The sequence below is a fragment of the Calonectris borealis genome, chromosome 19, assembly GCF_964195595.1.
Source record: "Calonectris borealis chromosome 19, bCalBor7.hap1.2, whole genome shotgun sequence".
Lineage (NCBI taxonomy): Eukaryota > Metazoa > Chordata > Aves > Procellariiformes > Procellariidae > Calonectris > Calonectris borealis.
In genome coordinates this window covers 5,777,847-5,797,351 of record NC_134330.1, presented here as the reverse complement: position 1 = coordinate 5,797,351, position 19,505 = coordinate 5,777,847, and the positions used below count along the sequence as shown (strand labels likewise).

The window sequence follows — 19,505 nt, the reverse complement described above, 5'->3', positions numbered from 1 at the left end:
CCCCGCTGCCACCCTGTGATGCCTTCCCGGGCCCTGGGACAGGCAGCCTGGCAGGCGACGGGCAGCCCAACTGCGACCACGTTTCCAAAAGGCTTTTTTTCCCCTCTTCCAGCCCTTCTCCTATTCAAGCCATCGGAAAGGATCATACCCGCTCCGAAATCGCTGCCGGCAAGCCCCGGCGCACCCTCTCCTCTGCCATTAAACAGGGTGCAGAGCCCCAAAGCCCTGCAGCGGGAGGCTGTTCACACCCCCATTCCCTGTCGCAGGCACCCTACACGGCGCAGGGCAGCAGGATGCGGCCGCCCTGAGAAACACCTCGGAGCCCCAACTGCCCACCCCAGCTCCCCCCCATGGGTGCTGCCTCCCCCCGCACTCACACACTGCAGCGGGTGCGTGTTAGTACCCGTCCCACTCCCCCCCTGCCACCTTGGGGACCCGCCGCCGTCCCCGGGGCGATGAATCCCCCCAGGCGAGCGGGGATGCTGCGCCGCCCGGCAAACCCTTAAATTTCCTGAAGGAATCAATTCAGCCGCATCCTGGCCGGTGGCCGGGGAGCCGGGAAGGGATTAGAGCTTCCCGGTGTCCTGCGTGCCACAGCCGCTAATCCTGAATACGCTGCATCCTGGCAGCACGCTGCAGTCCCGCTGCGGCCACACCGGGGATGCTCCCCACGGCCGGAGATGCGTTGGGGATGCCCTGCAGCACCCCAAAAGGAGGGCTGGCCGTGGGTGCAGCAGGATGCCCCATCCCGGGGTGCCCGGTGGAGGTGGGCTCCGTGCCCGGAGCCGGGCGAGGGTTAGGGTGAGCGGTTAGTGGCACACGGGGAGGTTCATGCTGCAGGGCACACACCGCTCCCACCTCCTGCCTCAGTCGCTCTCGGGCCGGTACAGGTACTTCATCATCAGGCTGTCGACCTGCTTCTTCCGCTGCTTCTCCTCCTTCTTGCCCCGGCCGGGGCGTCCCGGCTCTTCGCCTCCCGCCGCCCGCGGGCCCTTCTTGACGCTGGAGGTGCTGCGGTAGGAGCCGGTGGAGCCGGAGGAGGAATCGGAGGAGGAATCGGAGGAGGAACCCGAGTCGGATGATGACTGCTGCTTCTTCTTCTTCTTCTTGGATTTCTTCTTGGCCTTCTTGGCGTGCTTCTTGGCACTCTTCTTCTTCCGCTCCTCCTCTTCTTCGGAGGAGCCTGAGCTGCTGCGGCGCCGGCAGGCGCGCCGGGAGAAGTCGAGGGCGGATGCGGAGCGGCGGAGGCTGCCGGTGGGGCGGTCGGCGGAACCCAGGGGGGCCGCGCTCCGCACGCTCCGCACGCTCCGGCCATCATCCCCCGAGTCAGCCTCGGGGCTGGAGCAGCCCCCGGCCCGCGGCGGGCGGTAACTCAGCACCTCCTGGATGGCGGCTTCCAGGTCAGGGTCGAGGTAGGAGCGGTGCCCCACGGGGCGGGCGTCCCCGGGACCCCCCTCCTCAGAGGCAGCGCTGCGGGGCCGGGGGGGCACAGAGAAGCTGCGTCCCAGGGGGGGCTGCCCACGGGACCCCTCGTCCGCCTCCTCCAGGAGGCTGCGGGCTAAGGAGAGCCGCGACTCGGGGCGACCCTCGGATCCCCCACGCCGGCTCCGCAAACTCCCGGGGCTGGAAAGGGCGAAGCTCAGCACCGAGCACCCCTCGTCCCCCTCGTCCCCGTCCTCCAGCCCGCGCCACGAGGCGGAGGAGGCCCGGCTCACCGGGGCGGAGGCGACGGAGACTTTCTCACCGTCGGCGGCCGAGAGGGACCAACGCTTGCCCAGCCCTTGCCGAGCCCGGCCGCTGGCATCAGCGAAGGCGCGGGCGATGACGGCCGCCCGGTCCTCGGGCTCGCCGCCCCGGGCCGCCCTACGGGCAGCGCGCTCAGGGGAAGGCGGTCGCTCGCCAAGCGCGCTGAAGAGCGTCTGCTCATCCCCACGGCCGCCTATGGAGTCCTTGAGGCCCGGCCGCTTCCTATAGCTGAGGCAGCTCAACACCGACACCGGCCGCTCCTCGCCCTCGGGACCGTCCGGCGGGGCTGACCTGCGCCGGCGGCACCGCGGCCCCGCGCACGCACCGGGGAGACAAGAGAGAGACGGAGATGAGCGGGCGGGGAGGGGCAGCGCGGCGGCGAGGCAGCCTCGGTAATTTGCATCAGCGGGAAAGAGCATCGTGGAAAAATGTCACGTAAATGGGGGAATTGTTCTAGCCCGGCACTTTGATCCCCCTTTAAAGCGTGGCGTTCAATTTATTTCATTGTCGGCTACCTGGAGCCGCTGCATTTGATTCCTGACTTCAGAAAAGGTGAACTTATCTCCAATAACGAAATATTTTACGTCTGCACCGCTGAATAAATTAAACCAATTAAGAGAAATCGGTTCAGATCTTTCCCCCCTGCTCAGCAGAGGTGGGGGGAGCCCCCGGGACTCCTGGAGCCCTGCTAGGAAATTGGGTTTGGATAAAAGCAACCTGTGCTCAGCAGGCGAGCGCTTTCCCCGGGAAGCGGGGCTGCGTGCCCCAGCCCCACGCCGGCCCCACACTGTGGGGGTACCCGGGCATGTCCCCCCGCTCTGCCGGGGGCTGCGTGGGCAGCCGGGGTTTGCTGAGGGGTGCGGGGAGGGACGTGGTGGGGCTGCAAACGAGGGTGGGGGCTGCGGATGCCCACTCGCCTTCAGGGTGGGTCCCAGCGGGTGGGATGCTGGGGAGGGGGACCAGGGAGGTCCCCTTGGGCAGGGGGGACATGAGTCCCCGATGGAGACCGAGCTGCTCGCCAGCGTTAACCCTTCCCCGGCTGGCCACGCAAGCACTGGGCGGGAGCAGGGCACCCAGAGTGCTACATCTCATGGGTGCTCACCCCGCACCCTTACTGTCCCCCAAGTCCTCTGCCAGCCAGCCCTGCACCCAGCCCTGCACCCACCTGCTGCCCTTCAGGCTGCCGTCATCCGAGAGCGCTTTGGAGGAGCCTTTGTTCTTGGAGAGCCAGGATTTCACCCCGTCCACGCGCTCCTCCAGCTCCGAGTCCACATCCGAGTCGCCGTCGCTGCCGGAGGAGCGGGTCGGGGTGGGAGAAAGCAAGAGGTGAGCATGGGGTGGTGAGATTTTGGGTGCTGGGGAGGTGAAACTGCGCTGGCAGGTACCGAACCCGCCCCAGCACCCACTGCCTGCGTACCCTGGCATGGGCAAAACCCCATCCCGTGGTCCTGCTCCACCTCCCAGGGTGCAACCTGCATGCATGCAGCTCAACCTGCATGCTAGGGGCTCCCCGAAGCACAGCCGTGCCACGAACCCCCCGAGCCCCCAAACCACCCCCCTGCCCGGCCAAGAGGCTCCTGCACCCTCTGCCCAACGTCCCCCCCTGCCACTCCACGGCTCCGGGGCTGGAAAGATAAGACAGCGGGGCCGGCGTCGGGGCAGCGAGGGGCAGCAGGCAGGGCACGGCTCCAGAAACACAGGAGATTTCCAGCTCCGGGGCTGGGAAGGAAATAAGTGGGTTCATTTTATAGGCCACCGTCGAGTGCAAAATTACAGCGAGGAAGAGCGATGTTGATGGCCCTGGGTAAACAGGAGTTTAGCAGGCAGAACAGAAACGACTCCGGCAAGGCGGGCGCAGGAGCGCGGCGGGCAGATTTACAGCCCTGCCGTGCCGGAGAGCCCCTGATTTACGTCCCAGCATAAAAAAAGCCCTATCTGGCTTAAACCATCTAATTTATAACGGCCGTTCGTAACCATATTGATTGCCTTTAGAAAGAAGGTGCCGTATGCATTGCAAAATCCATTTCTCCACGTTAAAAGCATCCCTGCATAAATCTCCCTTAATACCTAACTGCTTACTGCTTTCATTAGGGTTATGGCAGCACCGGCGGGATCTATAAGGAAATCGAAGCGGCACGGCCCCCTCTTTCACCACCCCGCTGCCGGGCAGCGAGAGGCGAGGGCTCCCACCGAGCCGCTGCCGGGGAAGGGATATATCATATGATCTTAAACAGCCGTTTTATCCGCCCGGCTTTGGGCTTATTCCCTGCCTCGGGACGGCAGCAGACGGCACGGGCTGGGATAGACCCTGTATATGAATCCTCCTCGTTAAATTCAAAGCAATGAGCCGCACTCCATCGCACGCCTCTCCCTCCCCTGCAATACGTCCAGGCACCGCTCAGCTTGGAAAAAAGAAAAAAAAAAAAACAACAAAAAAACCCCACAGAACGACAACAAAAAAAAAAGCCCCGTAAACAAACTCTAGGGGCAGCGAAGGTGTTATAACCAGCGGAATTAAACTCCACGTCAAACGCAATTTATGTCCGGGCGAGCGTGCCATTAGTTAAGCGGGACCCGGGTCGCGAGGGAGCGACCGCGGCGGGGGATATTAATTGTGCGTGGCAGCGGGGCTCCGTCACCGCTCCACGCCGATACGCTCGTCGTTAGCCACGGCAGAGCATCGCCCCCCGCCCCGGCCCCGGGGCTCGTCCCCTGTCCCCCCCGCGTGGGATGCGGTTATGTGCCGTGCCGTGCCGTGCCGTGGGTGCTGTTAGGGCATGCGGAGGTGGGCCAGCGGCATGCGGGGCCCCGGCCCGCGGGGGTGAGGTGGGGGTTAGGGGAGGGGAGGAAGGAAAGAGGAGCTCCTCACAGTTTACTCTTTCTTTTCTGATACTTTGCCACCATGTCCTGCAAACTGGGAGGGGTTGGGGGGGGGTGTGGAGGGGGGAAAAACACAACAGAAAGGAAATCAAATGAAAGGAAAAAAAAAAAAAGACCAAGTGGGTGGGGAACAAACGGGGGGCAAATTAAATGGTGGGGAAGGGCTGGGGGAGGGATGTGTGGCTGCCCTGCACCCCTGGCATGGGGCTGCACCCAGCTGGATCCCAGCGTCCTTGGCTGGATCCCAGCATCCTGGGTCGGGCTGGATCCCAGCATCCCGGGTCGGGCTGGATCCCAGCATCCTGGGCTGGATCCCAGCATTCCAGGTCAGGCTGGATCCCAGCATCCTGGGCTGGATCCCAGCACCCCAGACCTCCTGCCAGCCTGCGCTGCCCTGGCTCCTGGGGCTCCCCGGGCTGTTTCCAGGCAGCCGGCACGGCCCTGGCTGCACTTCAGGCACCTCCGCAAGCGAGTGAAGCTGCACAGGGGCTGCGGGTGGAGGGAGGGATGGATGCACGGATGCATGGACTGATGCACCTGTGCACAATGCATGGATGGCCGGATGCACGTGTGCACGATGCATGGATGGCCGGATGGACAAAGGGCATCCTGCCAGGGCCAGGCAGAGCCGAGGGGTCCCCGTGGCATTTCAGAAGTGGCGAGGAGAAGCGGTGAGCCCCGGTGACGTGCCCCGCGTGGGAGCCAGGCCCAGGCGCTCTCACCTGTTGATGAGGTCCTCATTGCTGTCGCTCTCCATCTCGTCCTCGATGGCCGCCTGCAGGTCCCCGATGCGCTTGAAGGCCAGCTTCAGGTCCGACTGCAGGCTCTGGTTGGCGGCTTCCAGGCTTTCCAGGTCCATCTCCTGCGGGGAGGGAGCGGGGTGAGCCGGGTACCCCGCGGAAACCCCCCCGTCCCGCTGCCCGGCCCAGTCACGGGTGCCTCACCAGCTCGTGCTTCTTGCGGCTGGCCTCCGCCTCCTTCTTGGCCAGCTCGCCCATCTCCTCCTTGACATCGCGGAGCTGCCGCTGCAGCCGCTTGTTCTGTTCCTTCTCCCGGTTCTCGGCGGCCGCGCGCTGATCGCGCTCCTCCGTCAGCTTCTCCATGTTCTCCTTCAGCCGCGTGGCCAGGCTCTGCGGAGCGGCGGGCGCGGGGTCACCCCAGATCCCCCCCCCATGGATCCCCCAAGGGCTCACGCGATGATGGAGCCCATCCCCATGAATTTACAGAAGGAGATGGAGGAGAAACACCCCCCCCCCACGGCCAGGGAAGGGGCAGAACAACCCGCGGGGGGTTTTGTCGAATTGGAAAAATAAATTTAACTGTGTGTGAAGTAATTACAGCATGTAACGTAGGGAAAAAATAGCTCCCATTCTCCCCCAGCCACTGAGCCAGCCGCTGCATATTTATGGCCCCGGCAGAGAAAGCGGGGAAGGGAAATAACAGCTAGGAAAATATTAAGAAGAGAGCTAAGCTGCTCCGCTCCCCGGGCAGAGCTGCAAAGTCAGAATATAAAGCAGGCTGCGTTTAGCGGGGCCGGGAGAGTCTATAATTTCCCTAAGTCAATGCAGGGAAATAGCAGCACTTTGCTGGGCTGGGCGGTGGATTATTGTTATCGGCGCTTGCAGGGAGCTTTCCCTGCGGGGCCGGGGCCGGGCTGCCGGCAGGGGAGGGCTGCGGCGTGGGGGGTCCCAAGAAGGGGATACTGGGGACGCGCTCGGTGGATCCCCTGGGCATCATGGTCCCGTTGCATCCCGGTCCCAGCCGGAGCGGAGAGAGAGCCCAGCACCTACCTCCAGGCGCTTGACTTGAGTCCGCTCGAACTCCAGCCTGCTCTCCAGCTCGCGGATCTTGGCCTCTTGCCGGCTCACCAGTGATTTGTCCACCATGGATTGCTCCAGGAATTCCAGCTGACTCTGCAGGCCTTGCAGCTGCGGGGGGGCACAGCCTCAGCCTCGACCACAACCTCCCCGGCCCCCCACCACGCCGCCCTGGAGCGGAGCTGCCGGCCACGCTGCTCCCGTCCCAACAGAGAGCTCCCCGTGGGACTGCTCTGCACCCCCCAGGGCACAGCGGGCCCCCCCATAGCGTGGGCAGCAGGTCTCTGGGTGCCCCCCTGTCCTCCCAGCTTCACTCGGGGTGCGTGCCCGTGCCCGATGCCGGTGCTCCCCACCTTTTCCTGCAGCTCCTGCTTCTCCTTGCTGACCTCCTCCAGCTGTGCCTGGAGGTCGTTCATCTGCGCCAGGTCCCGGGACGCCTGCGGGACACACCGGGGCCGTCAGCGGGGACCCCGCTGCGCCGGCTCCGAGAGGGGCGATACCGGAGGACAGGGGTGCCGTGGCTGCTGTCCCCCCCTCACCTGGGCCACAGCCGCCTTGTGCTTCTTCATCAGCTCGTTCATGTCCTCCTGGTCCTCCTCCAGCCGACTCTGCACCTCGTTTTTCTCCCGCTGCAGCCGGCTCAGCTGCTCCTCCAGCTGGGGGGAGCCGCCTGCGTTTCCCGCTGCACCCCAGGAGTGGGGCACCCACCCCCCAAAACCACCCCAAATGGCATGGGACCACCCTGCCAGTGCGCGCCACACCAGTGGGGGTCTCCCCTTGGGTGCAGGTGGGGCATGGCCCCATCACAGAGCATCGCACCCCAAAAACGCTTACCGCTGCCTTGGCTTTGGCAAGGTCGTCGATCTGCAGGTGGAGGTCTTCGATCTCCACCTCCATGGACTTGCGGGCCTTGACAGCGGCCGCGCAGGTGAACTCCGACTCCTCCAGCTGTGGGGACACGGCTCAGCGCCCAGCCGGGAGACGGGGACACCCCGCGTTCCTCAAAGGCTGCAGTTTTGGGGGGGTTTGGATGCACACCTGGTTCTTGAGCTGGGCGATCTCCCTCTTGCTGGGCGCGTTGTTCTTCAGGTGATCCAGCATGATCTGCGCGTCGGCCAGCAGCGCCTTCGTCCTCTTCAGGTCCCGGCGCAGACGCTTCTCCGTCTCGAAGTCCCGCTGGTTGGCCTGCGGCAGGGGAGACCGTGCCAGGGCACCGCGCTGGCGGGGCACCCACCACAGCCACCTCGGGGTCCCCGAAGTGAGGCATGTGCCCAGCTGCCCTGCACCCTACCTGCTCGCTGACAGCAGATAACTTGCTTTCCAGTTCCCGTTTCTCTCTCAGCACCTTCTGCTTGTCCTCGTACTCCTCTTCCAGCTGCACCTCCATCTGCTTCAGCTGGGGGACAGCAAGGGCAACCCAGTCAGGGTGGCAGGAAGGGGCTGGGACCCCCGGCTCCCGTGTCCCCACATACTGGGGATGCTGGGTGACCCCACCGGCCGGGTGTTTGCGCAACCAGAGGTGCAAAGCCCGGCGCACGCCGGCCAGGGCGGCGGAGGGACCAGTCAGACCTGCCAGGCCAGTGGAGCCGGGCTGCGGCCGCGTGGGAGCCGGGTGCTGCGTGACGGTGCCCGGTCAGCAGCTCCTGGCACCCGGCTGGGGCACAGGGACACAACCTGTCCCCGCATGGGCAGAGGGGCTGCAGCCGAGCCCTACCTTCTTCTGGCACGACTGCCGAATCTCCTCCACCTCCTCGTCGCGGCTCTCCACCTCCTTGGCATGGGTCTGCCGCAGCCGCTCCATCTCCATCTCCAGCCGCAGCTTGGCCTGCAAAATCAGGGGGGAATGCGGTCAGAGCGAAGGGGACATGGGCACCCCCCCATGCCACTCCCCGGGCACCGCTCACCCGGAAAACCCCCCGGTCTGAGGCCGGCCGGGCCGCCCGCCCCACAGCGACCTGCCGGGCCATGGCACGGAGGGCCAGGAGCCGTGTCAGCAGCGGCGGTGCCTGGCCCGACGCCGGGCTGAGGGCGACCGCCTCCGCTTCCCGGGCAAGCCCAGCCCAGGTAATAACAGCCCTGCACGAAACCACCCCGCCCAGAAACCTCGCCCCTCCCCGCCATACCTGCTCCAGCATCTGGATGGTCCCAGCCTGCTCGTCCAGTTCCTCCTCCTGGTCTTTGACCTTCGCCTCCAGGTCCCGCAGCTGCTTCTTCACCTTGGCCAGGGACGCCTCGTCCTTCGACTCCTGGGAGGAGATGTCCTGCAGCTCGGCCTCCAGCGCCTCCGCCTTCTGCGTCAGCCCCACGATGTCCGAGTCCTTGTCCTGCCAAGAGAGGGGGTCACCGTGAGCCCGGGGTGTCGGCTGGCTGGGGGGCCAGGGAAGGGACCAGGGGCCGCTCACCTCCAGCAGCTGCTTGAGGCCGAAGACCTCGGCCACCAGCACGTCCTTCTCGCGGCTCAGCTTCTCCCGCTGCAGCCTCTCCCGCTGCGCCTCCTCGTGCGCCTGCGAGAGCTCGCTGTCGAACCTGCGCGGGGGGAGCGGGGCGGGTGCTCAGCGCCCCGCGACGGGCAGTGGGGACAGGTCCCCAGCCCCGTGCCGCCGACCCCGCACCGAGCATTCCCATCCCATGGCAGCAGGCAGCAGGAAGGACGGCGTGCCGCTGGGTGCTCGTTGGAAACGTGCTGTTGATGAGCCTTTAATTGCCAGCACGGCGGTGCGGAACCACTTGGGGAAACTCCTGACGCCTTCACTCAGCGGCTCGTGCAGAGCGCAGCGCCCGCAGCGCAGACCCCAGCAGCCGCCCCACGGGGCCAGTGCGTGCCGTGGCTGCTAACGGTGGTGGCAGCTGGGGACACCGTGCCCTCCAAGCAGGACATGGAAGGGCCATGACGCACGGGGGGTCTCCAGCAGAGATGGAGCTGGCTCCCTCAGCGGCAGCCCGGTGCCGCGGTCCTACGCGGGATGGCACCGGTCCCATCCCTGGAGGGGACACGAGCCCCCGGTGGGGGAGTGCTCAGCGCAGCCTGGAGCCGGGCAGCACCAGGACGATCTCTCCCAACGCCCCTGGGATGGGATCAGCCAGGTTTGCTCTGAAATCGCTGCCTTTGGGGCTTGGAAAACAACCCCATGCTTGTGTTTGTGACCTGCGTTAAACACCTCGGCAGCTAATCCCCATTTTTCTTCGCTCTGGGTAATAAACAGCTGCATTAGCACAGACTCCAATCCGCGGAAATTGAAATTAATTAGATTGGATTCTCTCGCTGTATTTGTGTGTGTGATCATTACCATAATGAGATGAAAGCGTCCCTGCTGCTTAATAACGTTAGCAAACTTTGGGGCTGGGAGAGGGGACAGGATGAGAGCGAGCGCCGAGCAGAGCCACGGGGCACAAGCAGCCTCCACCATGGGGTACGGCCCCACACAGGGGGATCACTCGCCTCCAGGTCCCCCAAAAGGGCATCGGGGTCCCCCCCCACAATGAACACATCTGACTCGGGCAGCCCCAGCCCACCAGAGATGCCTTGGCCAAGCGGGAGCTGGTGAAATGCCCAAATCCCTGCTAAAATGGTAACGCCGCTTTGCAAGAGGCTCGCCGTGCGGCGAGCACGCCGTCCCCCTCCCCGCATCCCCCCCCACCGCCGGTCCCCACCTCCGCTGCTTCTTCTCCAGGTCGTGGTTGCGTCCTTGCTGGCCCTCGAGGTGCAGCTTGGTGTCCTGCAGCTCCGCGGCCAGGCGCTGGCACTTCTTCTTCAGCTGCTGCAGCGCCCGCTGGCTCTCCTCGCTGTCTGCCTGCAGGTCCGTCAGCTGCGGGCAGGAGCGGGCAGGGTGGTCAGGGCTCCGGGAAGCCACCACGTCCCCGCTGCCCTGGCCACGTTCTTCCTCAGCTCCGAGCAGGCAGGAGCTGCCCACCCCCTGCCCATCCCCATGTCGGGGGGGACTGGGGGATCCCCGGGGCTGAGCCCCGCTTACCCTGCGCTCCAGCTGCCTCTTGCCCTGCTGCTCCACCTCCAGTTTGTCCTCCAGCTCCTGCTGCAGCCGTTTCTTGGTGAAGTCGATCTCCCGCACCGCCCGCTCGTATTTCAGCCGCCATTCGCCACCTGCGTGGGGAAACGGGGTCACCGAGGGGCTGCGTGGGGTGGTACAGGGCCCCGTGGGTGGGCAATGCCGCCGTGGAGAGGGGGGCATGGTGCTGTGACCACGGGGCACCCAGGGTGTGCCGGTGGCGAGCACCGGAGGCAGGATGGTACCCGAATCATCATCGTCGAGCTCTCCGTTGAGCTCGGCCGCCCGGATGAGCCGAGCCTCCATCACCTCCATCTCCATCGACTCCATCTGCTTCTTCAGAGCATCGTACTTGGCCTGGGAGAGGACACGGCCACGGTGAGCACCGGGGGGGGCCGGGACACACCACGACGCTGGGGAGAGGCGCGTGTACCTGCAGGTCCTTCATCTCCTTCTCGGCCCGCAGCCTCTCGGCCGTCTCGGCGTCCAGCAGCTGGGAGGCCGACTCGCCGGTGTTTCGCTCGTCCGTCAGCTCCGACGTCAGCTCTGTGATCTGGGGAGGGGGGGCGGGGAGTGGGACCGTGGGCTGGGGCAGGCTGGCATGGCACCGCACCCCCTCCCGGTGCCGGCAAGGACTTACCCTGCTCTCCAGGCGGTCGCTGTTGAGCCGGAGCTCGTTACGCTCCTTCTCCACCTTCTCAAGTTTGCTCTTTAGCTGCTGGATCTCTTCCTGCAACAGAGCGGGCGGTGAGGGAGGGGACAGGCGTAAGGGGAAGAGGTTGGCAGGCAGGAGCCTGGCAGGTCTCCGCACCCCCCTCAACCCCCCCCCAGCACTGGGTGGGCAGGGTGGGGGCTCCCCGGGGCGGGGGCCGCTCTCTCTTGCCAAGGGCTGGGCAGGGACTTTCCCCAACCCGCTCCGCCGCCGTGCCGACTCCAACCCCATAAATGGTGTCGAAACATGAGGCAGCCCCGGCAAAGCCGGAGAGGGGTCCCCCCACTCGCCGGGAGAGGGGTGGGAGTAAACCCACCCGCCGCCAGCTTGCCGAAGGGTTTGGGTGCACCCAGCCCAGGTGGGGAGGGAGGGGGCCCACCGGGATGCCCAGAGACCACCAGCCAACACCGCGGAGGCGTGCCCGGCTCCCAGCTTCAAGCACATCTTTCTCTCCGCTCCTCCGGTCCCAGCACAGGCTGGGGGGGGGCAGGAGGGGGCCGAGGTGCCCCCACCCTGGGCACCTGGCCTCGGCGGGTCACAGTGAAAGCTGAGCCAGGCAGCGGCTCCGTGCCGGGCGGGCTCGGCATGGGCATGAGCGTCTGGTTGCCAGCGCGGCGCGGAGCCCCCGTGTATGCCTCTCAGCACACGGTTTCATTTCCATTCTCCACGCCTTGTAATTGGGCTCATGCAACAGCCGGCTCTCGGGATGCTAATGACATGCTGATTCGCAAATTAGGGAGCAATTCGAGCCTGGCGCTGGCGGGGCGCTGCCCCGCGGTCCTGCATCCCACCCTTCCCTGGGCTCCTGCATCCCACCCTTCCCTGGGCTCCTGCATCCCAACCTACTGCGGGATCCTGCATCCCACCCCACCGTGGGGTCCTGCAGCCCACCCCACCACGGGATCCTGCATCCCACCCCACCGTGGGGTCCTGCATCCCACCCCACTATGGGGTCCTGCAGCCCACCCCACCGCAGGATCCTGCATCCCACCCCACCGCGGGGTCCTGCATCCCACCCCACCGCGGGGTCCTGCAGCCCACCCCACCGCGGGGTCCTGCATCCCACCCCACTGGGGGGCACTGCCCAGAACCAACGCTCCCCCCGAGCCCACCCTGCCCCATCCAGCATCCCCCGGCACAGAGATACCCACGTCTTTGCCGCGGATCTGGTCCTCGGTGAGCTGCACCTCGATGAGGGGCCGCACGGTGGTGAAGAGCTTCCACCAGGGCCAGCCCTTCACCCCCTTGTTCTTCTTGATGTTCTTCTGCACGCACCGGATGGCCAAATCCTGGATCTGCACGGGGTATGGTGTCAGGACAGGGTGCCGCCAGCGGGGCAAAGCGGGGCGGGAGGGTGCTCAGCACCCCTGCCAGCACCCCAGCACGCTCCTCTTCGTTAACATTTGGGCTAATTGCGCCTGGCTTATCTACTGTTTGATTCCCTCCAGCCCCTCCAAACGCTAATCTCGCCGAAGGCAAGGCGCTGCCGAGATGCCTATTTTACACCCTCTTTAACATTAAAAGTAGGAGCCGATACGCCGCTTCATCCCACCGCGGTGATGCCCAGCGCCCTCCCTGCCGGTTCCCCCCAGCCCCCCGGTTCCCCCCGGCCCCCCATGGCTCCCCACGGCTGGGCGGGCGCGGGGGGAGGCGGGAGGAGGAGGTGCTGGCCCAGGCGGCGGCAGAAAGGCTGCGCTGCCCATTTTAGGCGAAATTGTGCGGCGGAGCGGGGAGGGGAGAGCTGCTGGGACGAACCTTCCTCTTCTTGAACTGCTGCCGTGCCAGGAAGCCCCTGCACGCCGCCTGGAAGAGGGTGATGTTCCTGCTGGTCTGCGCGTCCCGCTGCTCCTCCAGCCTGGCCAGCGACCCGGCCCGGAAAAACACCTGCGGGAGGGGAGCGGGGTGAGATGCCGACGGGTGCCGGCATCCCTCCGGCCACGCCGTGCCACCCTCCCGCCGCGCCGGCCGGTGGGGATGCGGCTCTCCCCTCTGCAGCCACTGGTCCTGTCCCGCCGTGGGGGTTTTATTCCCCAGACACGAGGAATGCCGTAGGTGGAAGCAAACAGTGCCGCCCTTGTGCTGCCCCGCCGCGCCGTGCCAAGCCGTGCCGCCCACCCCTGCCCGCGCCGCCGCCGGCACCCGCAGCCAGTCTCAGGCATCGTACCCGGCTCAAGCCCATGTGGTAGCTGCTCTTCTCCAGCTCCAGTGACTCCAGGAGCTCCTCCACCGCCTGCGGAGAGGGAGAGGTGTCAGGGCCAGGCTGGCAGCACCCCCAGGGGTGCAGGGGACCCCAGACCACGGCGCTGGTCCCGGCATGGGGCACGTACCCGCTTCTCGTCCACCACGATGTAGTTGCGCCCGTGCTTCTTGGTCAGGTGCGGGGCCAGGACGTCAAAGCGCCGCCTGAACTCCGCAAACACCATGTGGTCGGGGTACCCTGGGGGGAGCAGGGGAGAGCGGGGCTGCGGGGGCAGCCAGGAGGCCCGGGGGATGGCCGGGGACAGCCCCGCGTGCCCTGACTTGCTGGGACCCATCTTTAGGGAGAACTGATGGGGTCACCCCACATGGCACAAGGCACGGCAGGAGTGCCCTGACCCTCGCCGGAAGGTTTTCCTTGGCTGTGTCCTCCAGCAATTTTGGCCGGGATCTGGGGAGAAAGTGGCCAGACCCCGCCTCGGGGGGAGCGCAGGGACATGCGCGTCGCCTGTACAAGCAAACAGGCCCCGCTCCGGCTCCGCTCTGAGCCGCAGCCAACTTCTACATCAGGCTCGCAGCGCTGAGCCTCCACATCTTAATTAACGACGGGGTATTGACGGGGACGCTGACCCCGGCACAGCCGGCTAGCCGCGGCCATCGATCCAGGAGGTGTGCGGGCAGCATCGATTTTCGATCGCGGCAGGAAGGGTCCGGCCTCCAGGCAATAAAATCTCGGCTGGGCGGCCGGCCACGCGTATCGATAAATGCTTTGCTGAGCACAACGCGGAGTCCCTCGCCCCAGCGGGACAGGGGCCGGCTGCCAGCGGGAGAGCTGCCAGGAGCCAGCGGCACCAGTGGAGACACCCAATTAAGGCCATGCCTGTCCCCGGCGCAGATAACGGCCCCGCGGGGGAGGGGGGACGGGGACAGGACCGCCCTGGGGGGACGGCTGGCAGCCGCGGGGCTCAAGCAAGGGCACGTGCCGAAGGGGTTCCCTGGGGGGGGCTTTGGCTCCCCAGGGAGGAGACGCAGCCAGGACCCCCACGGCAGCAGGACGTGCACCGCAGCCCTGGCATCCCCCCCGCCCCGGGTGCCAGGGGTGCCGGCGGCGCGGCTCACCTTGGCGGTACATGCGGAGGGCATCAAGCAGGCGGGAGCCGCGGAGCTGGGCGCGCAGGAGGGGCACGTCCAGCTGCATGAGCCCGGCCTCGCAGTGCTCCGCCGGCAGCTCCAGCTCACTGCCGCTCACCCGCTGGCACGGCAGAGCCCGGGGGTCCCCGCCGCCCCCCGCCGCCTTGGGCAGGAAGCAGTGCACGAAATGGAGCTTGGACTTCTTGATGCTGTCAATGAGGGCGTCCTGCGGGCATGGGAGAGCAGGGTGAGTGGTGACAGGCAGAGGCGCTCCAGCCGGACCTGGGGACCCCCCCTTGGCACCCCCTCACTCACCACTTGCAGCTTGATCTGGATGCAGAGGGACTTCTTCTTGACGGCGGCCACGCCGGTGGTGAAGGTCTTGCGCATGCTGGTGGCCCGGCGCAGGGCCAGCTGGGACCCCCCCTCCAGCCCCGCCACCGAGCCCGACAGCACCAGTGCCGACCCACCGCGGCCAGCAAACAGGCTGCTGATGACCTTCCTATGGAACACAGAGGGGACGTCATCACCCCCCCCAAAATCACCTCTCCCCCCCGCCGTGTCCCCCCTGACCCCGGGCCCCCACTCACTTCTGTGACTCCTGCAGCAGGACGGAGGCGTTTTGGGAGGCCGGGTTGTGCTTGACGTGGTTGAGCCAGCCCGTGGCATCGTACTCCACCCAGTTGGTCCCCGAGCTGTGACCCAGGAGGAAGTGTCGGGGCTTGTCGCTGGGGAGCAGCGGGTTGTGCCCTGCGGGGAGACACGGCACCGATGGGCATGGGACTGGCGCTTCGGCAACGCATGGCCCCGCGGTGCTGGGCCCCCCCTGACCTTTCTTGCCCCCTTCCTGGGGGCCGTAGTAGGAGAAGAGCCGCTCCAGCAAGGTGTCCTCGTTGCCGCCCGGCTGCAACGCCTCCTCCTCCAGCAGCCACAGCAGCCCCCGCGCCTCGTCCGTGCGGGCCAGCGACCGGACCTGTGGGTGACACTGCGCTTGCACCCAGCCCGGCACGCCGGTGTCCCCCGGGGCAGGGATGGGAGGACCCAGGGGACCCGGGGAGCACGCAACCTCGGCTGCTGTCAGCAGCAAGGCAAAGCGGCACCACACGAGAGGGCCCCTGCTTGATGGAGACCCAGCAGGGAAAGAGTCAGTCCATAATACTCCGGGCAGCAAGATGCTCACTGGGATGGAAAACGCTCAGGCTCAGGCACCCACGGGTGAAACCCAGCGCAGGATTGGCGCTAGCAGCCCCCCCTCGGTCTCTGCAGCCTCCTCCTGCAGGGACTGGAGCACCCCAGGGACTGGTGCACCTTGGGGACCTACGCACCCTGAGGACCAGAGCACCCCAGAGACTGGAGAACCTTGGGGACCTGTGCACCCTGGGGACCTGAGCACCTTGGGGACCAGAGCATCTCGAGGACTGGAGCACCCTGGGGACTGGTGCATCCCAGAGACTGGAGCACCCTGGGGATCACCCAAGGGCTCCTCGCTCTCCTGTCGTGGCACAGGCAGCTCCCAGGGTGGCAGGGGACACCATACCGGGGATGCCCCAGGGATGCGGGCTGCATGCATGGTCACAGCCGCGCTCTCATGGCCAAACATTCGGGACAGCCCCCCTCCTTCCCCTCACCAACTACCGCCAAAGGGCCAGCAAAGCCACCCGGCCACTGCCTCACGCTACAAACTGCCGTGATGTGGCCACGAGGAAGCGCGGCGGGTGCTTACCAGTGCCTGGTGCGAGGGCTGGTCTACAGCGGCTACAGAGCCAGAGGAGCCGGGCTCGGCATCAGCCAGGGCAAGCTCTATGTTCTCCTGGCGAGGGGGGACAGGGGCACGGTTAGTGCCCACGCAGCGGGGGAGCAGCAATAGGGACCAGCGATAGGGATCAGCGATAGGGACCAGCACCGGCAGGGTGCTGAGGGGGGACCCCCACATGGAGGGATCCCCCTGGGCTGTCGGTGCCGAGATGGAGCAGCAGCAGTGATCTTCCCCACCACCACCACCCACAGCCACCCCATTACCTCCCAGCCTGGCACGTTTACAGGCAAAGCTGCCTGGCTGGGGCCAGTAAAGGCACCGCTGGCAATGGGAGCCCTGGGGGAACCCCTGCTGCACCGAGCATCGTGTCAGACCTGCTTCGGTTGGACCCAGTCCACAGCGAAGGGGTAAGAAATTGGGGGGACATCGTAGGAGATGCTGGCGCAGAGAGGGGAGGGCAGGAGGGGAGGAGGCGATGGCAGCCCTGGACGTCCCCGTTACCTCCTTGTAGCGCTCCAGCTCGCGGGCGAAGGTGCGCTGGTGGAAGAGGAGCTGCAGGCGCTCCTGGGTGTAGTTGTGGCAGAGCTCCTCGAAGGTGGCCCCCCGGCTCTGCCCCGCCAGCTCGGGGTTTTGCGCCCCGGGGGTGTCCACCACTGTCACCGAGCACACCGAGTGCTGGCTCGACTTCAGCGCCCTGTGGGGGACAAAGGGACACAGCAGGGTGAGCGGGTGCTGCCGGGCCCCCCCGGCTCTCCCCCCAGCCCCCCAGCACGTACCTGTTGAGGAGGGAGATGAGGAGGGTGAAGACCTCGGAGTACAAGCCGGCTGCCATGCCCTCCAGGCACTCCAGCGCCGTCAGCTTGGGACCTGGCCAAGGCAACCCTGAATGTCCCAAGCCCGGCGTCCCCCGGGGCCACCTGCTGTCCCCACCGTCCCTCACCCTACCTGTGCCGCCGTCACCCAGGGGGGGCTCGTCGGGGCCCTGCCGGAAGGAGGTGGATCGCTGCAGGGTGCCCTTGGGCTGGTGCTTGAAGATGGAGGAGGAAAGCTCCTCCAGGCTGCAGCCCAGCAGGTAAGCGGCTTTCTGAGCCCACTCGTGCCGTGCAAACTGCTTCCTCCCGGCTGGAGGGTGGAGAAGGGGGCTCAGTGCCAGCCGGGGCATCCCCCCAAATGGGGGGTGTTTCCAGCCAGACCTGGGATGGTCTCAGGGACCCCAAAGTAGGTTGGGGATGCTGTGCACGGAGCACACGGCCGGCGTCGGAGGACCGGGAACCGTGTTTTGGGGTCTGGTTAGAGGAGACGGGGGGTGAACGGCTTCGTGCCTCTGCAGGGCTGAGCCCAGAGCCACGCCGTGGGGCGGGGAGCGGGGGTCACCCCTCGCCACCGCTGCCCGGGGACCCCCAGGGCCTGCGACGGTGCAGGGCTCTGAGCCGCCCCAGCACGGGGACACGTCCCTGCTCGGCCACATGCACCAAGCAGCCCCGCCGTGACGCAGCAGGACAGACCGCGGCGGCCGGACAGAAGCACACGGATGCCGAGGGAGGGCAGGGGAGGTGGGAGCAGGTTAATGGTGACACGCAGGGACACGACAGGGAGAAGGCAGTGGCACGTGGGAGGGGGAAGCCAGAGACACGCGCGGAGAACAAGACTTTACCTTCGTCGGCGTCTGCATTGCGAAAGGGCAGCATGCACCATGCAAACAGAGACAGGGGTTAGAAACAATGGCACGTGACAGCGCGGACACGCGGCACAGGGACGCCCTCCTGCCGAAACACGCCACGTGCAGGCACCGCCACACCACGCGCATGCCAAGCCTGGTCTCCCCCCAGGTATCGCTGCAACCCGGCGTGGGGGCCCGTCCCCTGTGAGCCCCAGCCGCACCGTGGGCACCGGTGGGGAGCAGCTCAGCTCTACCCTGGAGCATGGGGAGCTGCTGTCGGATCCAGGGGCCAAGGGGCCGAGGAAATGGGGCGCTGGTGCGGCTGAGCTGGCTCTGAGCAACCCCAGCGTCCACGAGATGCAGTGGAGGCTCCAGAGTTGGGGCTGGGATGCTCCCCCCGCGCAGGATCTGGGGTTCCCCCCCAGCAGGCCCCCATGAAGAGGCTCCCGAGCTGCCCAAGCATCCCGCTGCGGTGGCTGCAGCGGGGCCCTGCTGCCCTCTAGTGCCTCGAAGCACCCCGTGGGCCAGCGCTGCACCCCACTGCGCCCCCGAGACCCCTCCGGTCTCCCCCTCCCCATCCCTGACTCATCTTTTCCCCCGGGGCTGCAAATTCCCTCGGTGCAGCCGCCAGCTCCAGGTGCCCATCTCGGCTGTGCCGTGCCCAGGCCCCCCCGCCAGCGTGCAGCACCGTGGGGGCTTCCAGCACCACGGGGGGAAGGCGAAAGCCCCAGGGGCAGAAGAGCAGCCCCGCAAAGCCGAATTCACCGTCCCCAGGGACGGAGAGCGAAGCCAGTGCCTGCCGGAGCAACCCCTGCAGCCCACGGTGAGCTCTGGGTGCCGGGGCAGCCCTGCCCCATGCCACCAATGATGCCAAGAGGACAGGGTGGGGGGGTCCTGACGGGCAGCAGGCAAATTTGGGGTTGCCAGAACCCAGCCGGGGGTCAGGGTTGGTCCCGGCACACCAGCAGCATCCCAAGCCCCCATTTCAGCCCCAAAACCAGCACCACGCGGCACCACCCGGAGCAGAGCCCCCCGCGGCCCCGATTACCGGCTCTGTCCGCCAGCGGCTCTGCGGGGAGGACAGGGGGGAGAGGTGTTACACCGGGGACGGGGGACACACGCACCCCGACTCCCTCAGCCCCAGCCAGGCCCTCAGCCCCCCAAATTGGCAGGGGTCAGCCCAAGGTCCGGGGGTGTTCGATTCCCACCAGCCAGTGGGACCACCCCAACCGAGGGAGCAAAGCTGGGTGCCCCAGAGCACCCAGGGTGACAGGGCACTGTCCCTTAGCTGACACAGCCCCATCACCCCCCCAGGGCTTGGTCACACCGGCGGGGGCCATTTGCAAGGTGCCGAGGTGCCGGCAATCGCTCCGGGACCCCACGCAGCCTTCATCCCCGAGCCTCGGCTCGTTAATGCCTCCCAGCCCTGAGCAGCTCGTTACCTTTCGTGGCCCCAGCGGCCCCCAGATGATAAATGGCCCCCAGGACGAGCCAGAAGGCTTTCTGCTCATCGCTGGAGATGCCCATCACCTTCATGGCAGCCTGGAGCTTGTTGAACTGCTGGGTCGCCTTCTGCTTTTCCTCCGGCTGCGGAGAGCAACGG

General features: G+C 66.5%; 1 protein-coding gene across 4 annotated transcripts in view; it reads right to left on the bottom strand.

The window, feature by feature from the left end:
- The window catches only part of MYO18A (myosin XVIIIA), a 54,722-nt gene that overhangs the window by 16,987 nt on the left and 18,230 nt on the right, over positions 1–19,505 (bottom strand). For 2 of the 4 annotated variants that reach the window (XM_075168657.1, XM_075168654.1), the window contains exons 10-41: positions 19,345–19,489; positions 17,897–17,908; positions 17,188–17,364; positions 17,019–17,109; positions 16,744–16,936; positions 16,210–16,296; positions 15,318–15,459; positions 15,077–15,236; positions 14,802–14,988; positions 14,475–14,712; positions 13,487–13,596; positions 13,324–13,389; positions 12,915–13,043; positions 12,311–12,454; positions 11,088–11,177; positions 10,881–11,000; positions 10,693–10,804; positions 10,415–10,542; positions 10,095–10,249; positions 8,846–8,969; positions 8,567–8,767; positions 8,158–8,268; positions 7,735–7,839; positions 7,482–7,628; positions 7,278–7,391; positions 6,983–7,099; positions 6,797–6,880; positions 6,417–6,554; positions 5,571–5,756; positions 5,349–5,488; positions 4,616–4,660; positions 2,912–3,034 (exon numbers count right to left, since the gene is read on the bottom strand). In XM_075168657.1, coding sequence (XP_075024758.1) covers positions 2,912–3,034; positions 4,616–4,660; positions 5,349–5,488; positions 5,571–5,756; positions 6,417–6,554; positions 6,797–6,880; positions 6,983–7,099; positions 7,278–7,391; positions 7,482–7,628; positions 7,735–7,839; positions 8,158–8,268; positions 8,567–8,767; positions 8,846–8,969; positions 10,095–10,249; positions 10,415–10,542; positions 10,693–10,804; positions 10,881–11,000; positions 11,088–11,177; positions 12,311–12,454; positions 12,915–13,043; positions 13,324–13,389; positions 13,487–13,596; positions 14,475–14,712; positions 14,802–14,988; positions 15,077–15,236; positions 15,318–15,459; positions 16,210–16,296; positions 16,744–16,936; positions 17,019–17,109; positions 17,188–17,364; positions 17,897–17,908; positions 19,345–19,489 — 4,121 coding nt within the window. Of the gene's footprint in view, positions 1–858; positions 2,038–2,911; positions 3,035–4,615; positions 4,661–5,348; positions 5,489–5,570; positions 5,757–6,416; positions 6,555–6,796; positions 6,881–6,982; positions 7,100–7,277; positions 7,392–7,481; positions 7,629–7,734; positions 7,840–8,157; positions 8,269–8,566; positions 8,768–8,845; positions 8,970–10,094; positions 10,250–10,414; positions 10,543–10,692; positions 10,805–10,880; positions 11,001–11,087; positions 11,178–12,310; positions 12,455–12,914; positions 13,044–13,323; positions 13,390–13,486; positions 13,597–14,474; positions 14,713–14,801; positions 14,989–15,076; positions 15,237–15,317; positions 15,460–16,209; positions 16,297–16,743; positions 16,937–17,018; positions 17,110–17,187; positions 17,365–17,896; positions 17,909–19,344; positions 19,490–19,505 lie in introns of all 4 variants that reach the window. The other 2 variants (XM_075168653.1, XM_075168655.1) reach the window with 2 other exon arrangements.